This window comes from Mycteria americana, chromosome 2 (assembly GCF_035582795.1).
Source record: "Mycteria americana isolate JAX WOST 10 ecotype Jacksonville Zoo and Gardens chromosome 2, USCA_MyAme_1.0, whole genome shotgun sequence".
Taxonomy (NCBI): Eukaryota; Metazoa; Chordata; class Aves; order Ciconiiformes; family Ciconiidae; genus Mycteria; species Mycteria americana.
The window spans coordinates 84,805,079-84,817,450 of NC_134366.1; the positions used below are offsets into that span (position 1 = coordinate 84,805,079).

Genomic DNA, 12,372 nt, shown 5'->3' on the forward strand with positions numbered 1-12,372 from the left:
GTATTAACTTGCATTTTTTGTGGTACAACAGAGGGAGTAGGTTTCACTCAGCTGACACCTCTGATTCCAGCAAAGACTTGTCACTATTTTCCTGGAGTTAGATTTTTTTTTTTTAATGGCTGAGGTGCTTTTACTCCAGACTCAAACAGCAGATGCCTGTGTTCAGTGCCTGTAAACTTTGGGGCCTTCATTAAGTCCACGGAAAGAACCCAGAGCAGACACTGAAATCAATTATTAGTTAGCACCTACCAACATCTGACATTTCGGGAATGCTGGCATTGTAAACATCCTTTGTAAACATTGGCTCATTGTCATTGATATCATGGATCTTAATGATGAACTCAGATTCTGGTTCCACTGGTCTTCCAGTCCTTCTGTTTATAGCCTGGGCACGGAGTATGTATACAGGCTTTTCTTCCCTGTCTAGTCTCTTTGTGGCCTGGATGTCACCAGTGTTTTCATTGATAATGAAGAGGTCTCCTGCTCCATCTCCAGAAAGGATGTACTTAAGTGATCCATCTCCTTTATCCTGGTCTGAATGCAGCTGGTGGTGAAATGGGAATAAAAAAAAGAAAGGAAAATAAATAATTGGGACACAGTTCTAGATACTTTAACTGATACCATGATAAATGCTTTACTATTATTAATACCCAGCCAAAATGCTGGACACAGCTTTTGGGAAATGAAATGATACCACAGTAGAAGCAGTGAATTGATAGAGTTGTGGCTTGACGTTGGAATTGAAATGGTCTGCAATATTGTCAGAAATTGCCTGAGGAAAACCATGAACTGAAGGTGCAAATCACTTCCCCAAGCTAAGCACACATCAGTCAGATCTAAATGCTAGTGGCTTAGGTGGAATCCTAGGAGTATGTAGGACAGTGAGATCCGACAGTGGAAAAACATTGTATTCAGGAATTGCAGTAAGTAAAGAATTAAAAAGTGGCCAGGCCAGCCACTTCTTGAGTTTAAATTCTGGATGCTCTGCTCTTACGCTCTGTGGACATTACGTAATATACCACACAGTGCACAACATAATAACATACTAAATACATACACGAATAGCAGATAAATACATGCATTCAAAGGTGTGGCAAACTAAGAGCAGAGGCAGGCAGGCATATTAGGCCATTCCAGCACTGGCAATGAAGAGATCAGTTGTCTTATCCAAAGGGACATGGACCAAGCTGAAACATGGTGGGGGCAGGGGAAAGAAGAGAATGAAGGTAATTAGCATTACAAAGCATGAGCTGCCCAAAAAATCATCTTTTTTTTCCCCAGGAGATTTCCATGTCTCTTGAAATGCTGCTTAGCACACACACAAGGTATGACCAATTAAATCATATGCTCATGGCTGTTCCTTTGATAAAGGCTTATTTATCCCTCCTGGCCTTAAAATCAAGGCTAATCAGCTACATTTTATTTTGTTGTTACATTAGAGAAAATAAAAATGAAAAAAATGAAACATTACAATGGCTTCTAAAGTCAGGGCATAGGTGATGAAATTAATGGGAAAAAATGAATCTATTAGGTAGCAGATTCCTGGAAATTGTTGATTTCATAGAAAAGACGTGTTTATGAGTCAGGAGAGCTGGACTTTCTCAACCAGCTCTTTGCTTCTCTTTTCCTGCATGCAAATTAGAAAAAAAATACTTAGTTGACTATGTGGCAAAGTACTTAGCATTGCTGGATGGCATGCTTTGTAGAAAAGAGAGATTTGTAGGTTGAAAGAATGTAGAAAATCTTCACACAGACTTTACCAATGCCTGGCTATGGCCCTGCCACGCTGGAAGGGCAGTCTCCAGCATGACCACATGGCCAATGTTTTGGGCTTCCTCCAACTTTCTTTCCAGATCAGTGCTATGCTGGCAGCCAACTCACAACCCACTTGGTGGCACAGTGCTCCACCGTGTGCGCTTACGCCTATGGTCCCTACAGAAAGCATGCTCCATGCAACAAGTCTGCCTTTAAGGGCAAAACTCTTTGTCACCACACATTCCAAAAGTGTCCAATAATACAAAATATCAGAACTGTAGCATGTTTAATCATTAGCAGATGTGCTGAGGCTCTCTTCTTAATTTTCTCCTTCAGGGAGAAAATGGGCATTCCATGTATTTTTGCACAGAGCCCTTACTCTTGATAATAAGAATACCAGTAAGTAGCTTGTATGCAGCATTTTTCATAAGCAGATTCAAAACCCTTCACAAAACACTCAATACCATTTGCTCTGGTTTTGGGATCACAAAGCATCGAAACATGAAGTTTCTCAGAAGGCTAGTCTTGGAACCTGGAATAGAGTTCAGGTCTTCTGAGTCTCATTCAGTTGGCCAATACACTCGGCCATAGGGCCTAGAGGAATTATATGATTTACTAGATATAACCTCAGCCTCTGACAAATATCTGTTAGACCTGCTTGTTAAGAAGTCAGACTAGAAGTCTACTGCGGGAAGTAATTTCAATAGGATATTTGAGTATAATTGTCCTCAAAGGCAACCTGCAACAGAAAAGTCATGAAAAGAATTTTGTCTTTAAAACTGTATTTTTTATGATTGTTTCACATCAAAAATTCAACTTTTGTTTGCCTTGAAAGCCTCTTTAACTTTATCTGTATCATATTGGGACAAAAACAGCCCTTGGTAACAGGCTATCATTAATTCATATGAATCATGGAATAGTGCTGTTGTAAGACTTGTTACAGGCTGAACTCCCAAACTTATTTTTATCATCATTTTAATTAAACTTGGTTTCAATGAACAAGGTAGCAAAAAAAAAGGTCAAGCTTAGAAAAGGTGTTGGAACCACTGGGAATTGTCTTCCATAATATTCTTTACCTAGCTCAGACCACCTAAAGAGCTAAAAATGGAAACTTATGTGATTTTTTCAAGTCCATATTTCTGAAATTTCTACTCCTCCTCCACAATTAATCCACCTGTGTAAGACTGACTGTGACTTTGGATATCAAGACAAAGTATATCTCAGTGTAATGACTCATCAGTATTGAGAATGAGGTGATCTTAATCAGAAGTTAAATCTCTAGTCCTTCAGCAAAAGCACTAACTTTTGAAAATAAACATTACCTCTGACAAGATCCTTTTCAACTTCAATAATTTTAGTTTTACAACTTTCCTAAGACATGACAGAACAAACTAAGCATTCAGTCGGCCAGGCTGTATGTGGATTATTTACTGTGAGAGCGAGACTGGGAGGAGATCATGTCCTATGTATTGGTGTATATTACTGTCCTGGTTTCAGCTGGGATAGAGTTCATTTTCTTTCTAGTAGCTGGTATAGTGCTGTGTTTTGGATTTCATATAAGAATAATGTTGATAACACGGAGATGTTTTAGTTGTTGCTAAGTAATGTTTACACTAGTCAAGGACTTTTCAGCTTCCCATGCTCTGCCAGGCGCACAAGAAGCTGGGAGGGGGCACAGCCAGGACAGCACAGCTGACCCAAACTGGCCAAAGGGCTATTCCATACCATATGACGTCATGCTCAATATATAAACTGGGGGAGCTGGCCAGGGGGCAGCGATTGCTGCTCGGAGACGGGCTGGGCATCAGTCAGTGGGTGGTGAGCAATTGCATTGTGCATCACTTGTTTTGTATATTCTTTTATTATTATTATTCTCTCTAATACTTAATAAGACTATTAAACTGTCTTTATCTCAACCCACGGATTTTACTTTTTTTCCGATTCTCTCCTCCATCCCACCAGGGGTGGGGGGAGGGTGAGCGAGCGGCTGTGTGGTGCTTAGTTGCCAACTGGTGTTAAACCATGACAATCACGTAGAGCTAAGGCTGGCTGAGTGCCTGGTCTTCAAGCCAACAGTGAACTTACAGTTTGTCACCATGTGTGGCCTCAAGAACCTGGTTCAAAAAGGATCTCAAAAGGTATGATTACAATCTGTTTGATTTCAGTAAACTAGGATAGTTCTCTAACTGCTTGTCATCAGGTTTTTTCTGGTATAGGCCTATATCACAACACCAGCATCAACTGCTTAATAGCTGGGTCAAAATAGCGTGCATTTTTTTCCCTTCTTTTCAGAAAAAAAAAATAATTATATATTAGAAAAAACAAGCAGATCTCTAGAAAAATTTCTCACAGATGATAAATTTGTAACATTCACTTGTGAGGAAAATATAAAAAAACCCAATTTATTATTTTAGATTACGTTATCTGTCCTTGACTGTTTGCTTGGTAGAAGAGTTTTATCCAGGCAAAGACAATCATCTGTTTCATTTTTTCTTAAGTGTCAGTTTATCTTGGAAGCAATATTTTGTCTGTGTGACCTATATGAAGGGGGAAATTGCTACTGTAACCAGTTTAAAAAAAATAAGTTGGGAATAAAATTAAAGGAGAAACAAATGGTGCATGTTGAGGCCAAAAGAAGGGCCTGGAGGTGAGATGCATTTAAAAACATAGTTGATGGTTTTGTATATAAAACTTAACACCATTGTTAGGTTATGAGGATGAAATGAGTAGTAATAACAATCCCCCCTTTCCTTTTAAGTTGTTTTTCACTACCCAGACACCTCATTGCAAAAGAAGTTTGCTGTGATGAGATATGCATATAAATTATACTGGAGATGCTTTTAGCAGGACCAATCCTAGCCAATGCAAGATGTTATAGCTTCAGTCTGTGTGCTAACCTGCGTTGCAAAAGAGTGTCCATTACCCTCTGCATAAAGTTGGTCAGATAAATGGGCCATGGCAGATAGTCATGGGATAGAATAAAATGTCTTGGGACACAGTGCTCATGTCAGCTGGGCTGTATCGTATTACCATGCCTCAAGACAAAGTTACTTCAGCCAAAGGTTTTTAGGACTCCACATAAAGGTAGATTTTTTATTTCCATAGGAACTCAGTGTTACTTAATGGCATTAATTTCAGTTGGTGACTGAACTGAGCAATACCCCAAAGGTAAGCAAAATTGTGAAGAAGTAAGTCTATGCAATAAAAAGTAAATGCATCAGCAATTGCACTGTATTAATATTACAGTAAATTGATTCATTCAGAATCTAATCTGGACACTTTTGTGAAATCGTCCATCAATCACTGGCTAAGGCTGGGGATGAATGACAAATTAAAGATTTTACTATGCCCTAGGCATACTTTTACTCATTTTCCTTTAATACCACTGTTAAGCGAACCATCTGGTTTTCTTTTAATGACTTGCAGTCAGATAAAAACTGTCCAGCCTCTGTCTTTTTTCTGCACACCCCCCCCCCCCCAGATGTCCTGGCCCAAACCATTCAAATACAGCTGCCTGAAAACAGGGAAGACTTCGTGCCTCCAGGAAGGGGCATTTAAAGTGCATACAGGACTGCAGCATTAGCTGCCTGTACTTAACATTCTGCTCGTTGTCACATACATAATTACTTTAAAAGGAGAGTTGTTGTTTTTATTTTCAAATTAGCCACAATCTGGAGTAGCCTCCTTGTCCGCAGTGTCTCTGGCAGAGCCCTCCGAAAGCACCAAGGGCGGTGGCAATGGGGTGTCTTCAGCACGACGAAAAGGAAAAGGCAAGTGAGAGCTGTGCTCGAAGTATTTGTACTGTGAGCATTTCTTTTTTTTTTTTTTTTTTAATTTCCGGAGTGAATACATTTACAGCATTTGTGTTCATCTCCAATAGACAGTATTGCTTCACTTTAAAAAAAACACTCCAGGAAAATTTTACCAGGGTTTTAAAAACTGAGTTGCACCCATGCTACACACAGAGGGATTACTTCAGCAAAGCACGTGGGAAGAATTTAACAGCGTCTTTCATGCGCTTTTGAGATAAGACTATAAACTGATACAGCATGGAAACAGCAGACCCAATTGGCATTAAGTTGTACAATCCATTATTGCCCATCTCTGGTATTATGGAGTCATGAGCTATACTCCAAAATGTCAGCAGCACTTCCAAAAGAAGCAGCGTTAGTGCGTTTGAACAGAGGTGAGGGACGGCGCTCCGCGGCTGGGCGCCGGCAGGGCCTGGCAGCCAGGGCCTGTCCCACCGCCCCAGCCAGGAGCGGGGCAGCCGGCGGCACCGGGGCAGCCCCAGCCCTGGGCACGTCCCCGGCCAAGGCCAGGACACAACGTGGGCCCGCAGGTGGGCCCGGCTCAGCGGGGCCCATGGCCGGGCAGGGCAGGGCTGTGGGGAGCTGGGGATGCCGCTGCTGCGGCCCCGCTGGGGCAGGGGCTGACAGCCCTGGGGGCTGACGTGGGGCCCTGGGCCCTGGGCAGGTGGGGGGAGCCCTGGGGGCTGACGTGGAGCCCTGGGCCCTGGGCAGGTGGGGGGAGCCCTGGGGGCTGACGTGGGGCCCTGGGCAGGTGGGGGAAGCCCTGGGGGCTGATGTGGGGCCCTGGGCCCTGGGCAGGTGGGGGAAGCCCTGGGGGCTGACGTGGGGCCCTGGGCAGGTGGGGGGAGCCCTGGGGGCTGGGCAGGGACCGTCAGGGCTGGCGGTGCCGCAGGGCCCTTTTCTAACCGTGCTAAATTCACCTTGATATGAAACTGTATGAAACAGCAGTACCAAAACTGTATAATGAAAGTGAGATCCCATATATTTTAATAGGTTAGGCTAAGCGCTAACTTTTTTGTGTGTTTAAATGGAATACATTAGAGAGAAGCGGCTTTCTAGGACACATATTTGTAACAAGGTTGTACTGAAAATGTACTTTTATAGCTGTGGTAATTAAATTCCAAAAAATTGAAATTGCAGACTGTGGATATTCGCCAGAATGAAATAACATCCCTCCTCTACCTCCCTCTATAACACTGATTTAAACAGCATAGTTAATCTCATTTATGAAGTGGCTTTAGGTTATGCAAGACAGCTGTAAATTGCAGTTTAGCTCCCACTAATGTCATATTGCTGGTTATGATACCTGGCAATTCAGTGGGTAAGATGGTTTTCCATCCATCCTACAGACCAAGTTCTGTTTCCTGTTGTGAATATAACATCCTACTCGCTGAATTTCAGAGCAGTTACTGAACCTCTGCAAAGATCAAAGTCAATTGACCTTGGGATGTACACACTGAACCATCAACCTACAATTATCCAGAAATAAGCTGCCTGTTGCGTCTTATTATTTGCTTGTATTTATAAGAGGAACTTGCTATTCTGGGGTTGCTGTGGTCACATTTTTGTCTCCTAACACAATAACGAAATAGCGAGCAATTATTAAAATAGTAAGTAGGCAGTTGGTAGGTAGCTAACAAAGAGAATCACAGGTTTACTCTTGGCACTATTCATAGCACATGATTTTGCTCCAGATTGAATAGATCCAAACAGCAGAGTTCTGTCTAGTAATGAACAAATTCAACCACATATATTGCTTGAGGTTACACAGGGCAATGCTACAGCATTTACAAAAACTAAAGCGCTCAAAATGAAACTGCTAATACTGTAATACTGCACACAGTTTCTATTTCAGAATAATTACCACTTTGCACTCTTCCCTGTCTTTTCTGGTGCTCTGTATCCCTATAGCATCAACCAACCTCCTCAATCAATATCATAATCAACACCATTAATATCATCAAATAATCAGCACCAAAGTTTTTACTCCACTTGGTGACTCTGTGTTAAAAGGAAAATGGCATTGGTTTTGCACATTAGGCAATAAGTATTTATGTATACTTTGCTGAAGTTTAAGTATAGACTTCTTACTGATGCACTAAAAATACCTCCAAAACACTATCTGTGTGTTCCATATACCTACATATACACACACTATATCATGTATGATCAGGGCAAATACCTACACAAATAATTTATTCCAAGCCATAAAAGATCCTTTCTTCTAAAAAGATATTCCACAAGATGCAGAGAAAGATCCAGCATCACCAGAAATGACAGATTTCCTATGGATGTATGTGCCATGTGCTTATGGCCTCAATTATGCTAAGCTCTGGTTCCTTCCATGTTCCACATAACCTCTCTATCTGACTCACTGCTAACGCAAAGCATCCTGCTCTCCCTCATATCACTTAGCCTACTGCGTGGTATTTTATACTTCCTGCTCCAACCTGTGTCCTCAAAACCTCTTGACTGCAAAATGCTGCTACTTCTTGTGTTTCCTAAATACTGGCTTGAGAAGAGACAGCATGGGCTGTGGATGATGGCAGGTTATATGTGTATATATGGAACAGCCAGTTGACTAAACAGTCAAGGCACAATGTAGGTTCATTTGCCTTATGCAGCTACTGTTCTTCCAAACTGTATATGAAGTTAATGGTTTTGATCCTTTATTCCTCTATAAAATTTAATTGAAAGCGGTAAATGGACTTAAAAATTATTTAGAGGCCAAGGGAGAGAGATAGAGACTCGGAGCGTGGAAGCTAGTTATCGGCTCAGGTCAGATATCTGGAAGGTTATGTCAAGACTTAGGTACCTACCCTTAGGGACCACTATTTAAAAAATGTAGCTTAAATTTCTGTTAAAAATGGGAGGATAGGTGCTAAAAAGAATTTGGAAGACAATGGGAGAAAGATGCTACAGTGCTTCCAACTTTTCTTGGTGTTTAGAGAAACTAGAAGAGGTGATTCCTTTCCATTCTTATATAAAGTATTTTGAAGGTTATGGGAAGATTTATACTCTACATCCTCAAAAGAGCTGGAAAGACAGAGTTTGAAGTAAGATTCAAGCACTGTCATTTTCAAAGAAAATAAAACAACAAAAAAAATTTGACAAGATTAAAAAAAAATGCAAACAGATCCAGGCTTACCAGATGACAGCACCATGATTCCAGATGTGCAGCTGTCAGAAAAAGCACTTTCACACAGGGGCTGTTAGACTGCTACAACAGACATTTAAAGTAGATTCCCACTTTTTTGTATCTCCTCACTAACCCAAGATCTGCTGTCCTAAGCAATCAGAAGTCTTCATTGTTCATCACTTTCTTGACCTTACAGATATCATGGTTTATAGAACACTTAAATTAGTTAAGTATAGTAAGTGATTAGTTTACTATAATAAGTATAGTTACCACACTATAGTTAATACAGTAGACCTGAATATGGTTCAGTGTGACTGATTCCTGAGTGTTTCAGTTTGTTAATGCAGTTTTAACTTGCTTGCTTCCCACTATGCCTAGTGAAGAAAAAGACGCAACAGGTACACAGTTCCTATTTGAAGAAATTGCCCCTCTGGTGATTAGAAAGAATCTTGTTTCCAAATTAGATGTGCTGTTCTTGTGCCAGCATTGTTTTTCTGTTTTAAGAACCTCCTCTCACATATATACATTCTTCGTCATCCAACATTTATAGATAATAATTCCATATGCTCTCATTATTTTTCTTTGCTAGGCTACCAGCCTATATAGAGCCTTCGCTTGCAAAATAGGCATTTCCGAGTCTTTAGCTGGAATCCTGTTTACAACCCCAGTCTCTCGTTTTCAAGTCAAGTGCATTCCAAAAAGAGCCAGCAAAGAGAAGGCCAGATATGAAGGGCTAATGATCCTAGTCATTTTTCTGTAATTGCTACATTTCAATTGGCCTTCCTTCTGTATGAATGGACACAGGTCTTTGAAGAATGATGTTAATATTTTCCTGTCTCTATTAGAAATGAGTACAAACTTCTGCCATTTTCATTTCCATGTCAAACTAGCTTCTTCCTGTCATCCCATGACTGATTAAAACACTCAAGTTTTTCTCCTTCTCTTGCTGTTTCTAATTTATGACTGTTCATTGTGTATTGGATTTTTTTAATAACTCCTATTTCAAGAACATTGCATTTTTATCCTGTTTCTATTCCTTCCATTTTGAAGAGCATCCTTTTCTTCCTGTAGGATATTCTGGTCAGCAATAAAGGATAAGATTCAGTACTGACATCAGGCATGCAAACGTTAAATCTGTAGTAAATTAATGAAATAAAGCACTGATGAATTACTGAGATTATCTGAGATTTCTGCATTTTGGGGTGTTGGTTTCTTTGAGTTATTGGAAAACATACTATATCCTATTTGCATTGTGCTTACTTTTTGGGGTTTTGTTTATAAGAGGTTGTATAGCAGAACCAGAAATACTGTCTCATTCAGCTGTTGAATCCTATTAATATAATAATACATAACAGACTATGTTTTTATATAAAATTCATATCTGCTACTTGTTTTAAGGAAACCATATCAGCCCTGATTCCCTGGAATCAGGTATATTAGAAGAAAAACTCAGTAAAAAAATAAAAAGAAAAATTGTAAAGGATAGAGGGATCCAATACTTGGACTATTAAAATGCAAATGAAATGTTTTATTAAGATAACCACCTCAGAGTATACCAGGGAAAGGGTAAAACAATAATGCCCTCTAAAGGCCCCCTTTAACCTAAGTACTGGTTCTTATCTCTGACCCTGAGGTTTTTACCAAAAAAATCCATGAGATTAAAAAAAATGAAAAAAATGCGAAAATTGCACCCACTGCAAATGGGGAAAAAAGCTAGATGTCAGATAGAAGTGTTCAGTAACAGCAGTATCATCTGCAAAAAAGATTGTCCTGGTATCAAGAACTACAGGAGGAATAAAAAAAAAACCTAGGAAAAAAACCCACCAGGGTGATGCTATCTTTCTGTTTCTGGAGAGTATCAAAGTGTCAGTGATTTTTCTCATTCACTCTCAAAAGTAGGAGTGCCAATCTATTCCCTGTAAATGAATGACACTAGGAGAAATTAGGAGTGCCAATCTATTCCCTGTAAATGAATGACACTAGGAGAAGCTAAAAACCAGTTTTGTGCTGCTGAACTACTTCAGGAAATGAATGGACAAAAAAGTATTAAGAACATTTCAAGATTCAGAAGCAACCAGGTACTCAAAAGGCAAACTGAGAATAAAAGATGGTGGCATCTGATTTCAAAACAAACAAACAAAACATAGAAAAGGCACTATAATAAGACTATAGGGTGCTGGAGTAAAGAAAAAGGAGTAGGAAATAGAGTATAAAAGGCACTGGAATAGGAATTTGTCATTAGACCAGGGACAAGAGGCAAAGTGCTCTCACTTTGGAACCTCCAGGCTCACACCCTGCAGGCAGGCTAGAAGGCTCCTTTCATTCTCCTTTTCTGTGGGCTATATGAGGGGCCACACGGCCTGAGATAGACAGGGTCAACAGTTTGGCTGATGTTGTGATCCTTGGTTTATGGAATAGGCTGCCCAAACAGTAGTTGGGAACTTGTTCTATTTTAAATATTTGAAGCTAAGAATAAACATCCATACTCTGGTGACTCACACGTTTATTACACACCCTTCAAAATCACAAATGGGTTTTCTAACCTGAAGTGCAAACATGCAGCCACAGCTAATCAGCTCTCCAAAAAATCAATTGGAAAGTGTCAATTCTTTCAACATCGCCTAGGGCCTATCAACTCTTTTCCCTCTTGGGTTCCCCAACTGCTGCGGCTCTTCATTGTGATTAAACAGGGATAATGGCACAAGAGCTTTTGTCCTGCACTGCAGTACGTCAAACTAGAAAGGTCCCTTATTCTGTTGGCCCTTCTCTCTAGGGGCAACTCGTTATCAGATCTTAATGAATATTTAGCAAAGCTGCAAACTAGGTAAAGGTGTCTCCATGTTCTCCTGAGCTGACTGCTGCTCAGCTTTTCTGTGGTAATGCAGTTTTATTTGTTCCTCTTCCTATTATCTCTAAGCACAATTATAGCAGGAATTTACAAAGTTTGCCTTTACAAAGACAAACAGGTCTTTAATTTATAAGGCACAAGAGACTGTGGTGTCAAGTCTGATCTCTATACATATGGGCCCTTGAATTTCATGTTCTTTCATCAAACTTCTTGCTTTTCTTTGAACTACTGTATAACAGTAAGAAAGATAGCCAATCTTCCTTTTAGACTCTAAGGAACTCAAAACAATGTGCCTCTGAGTAATAACTGACCTCTCATTTAAAAAAAAAAAAAATCCTTGGTTGTAAACTGAATTTTCCCAGTTTTACTTACAGCAGTTGGGTTTCATTATACCTTTGTCTGAAAGATTAAAGAGCCCTCTCCAGCTAAACAGTAGTGATGGTAACAAAAGAGCATTGTACAGACTTCTGCAATTACCCTCACAAAAGCATGGAGAACTGGTTGTTCTCTTAAGAAAGGCCAAGGCAGTTTAAAAAAAAATGGTTTATGCTTTTTGGTCCATCTATTTCAGCATCTGGTATTTCTTTATCATACTGACATCATCCCTTTTTGCCAGTGTTTTTAAACTGTGTGGTAGCAACAGTACCTGGTAGACATAAGGAATGATTTTAGTTGAGGCAACAGCATTCACTTACTGAAAAGCATAAAGGACTTGGACACCTCCAGACTTGTCATACCCTGGCTCAGGTACCAAGAAAATTCTCCTACATGATATCTGAGCAGAAGATTAGGAGAGATTAAAAGTTTTCTTACCTAGT

General features: G+C 40.1%; 1 protein-coding gene across 3 annotated transcripts in view; it reads right to left on the minus strand.

The window, feature by feature from the left end:
* Positions 1 to 12,372, minus strand: part of CDH6 (cadherin 6) — a 110,847-nt gene that overhangs the window by 32,507 nt on the left and 65,968 nt on the right. For all 3 annotated transcript variants that reach the window (XM_075493992.1, XM_075493994.1, XM_075493995.1), the window contains one exon: positions 250 to 544. In XM_075493992.1, the coding sequence (XP_075350107.1) occupies positions 250 to 544 (295 nt within the window). The remainder of the gene's footprint in view (positions 1 to 249; positions 545 to 12,372) is intronic.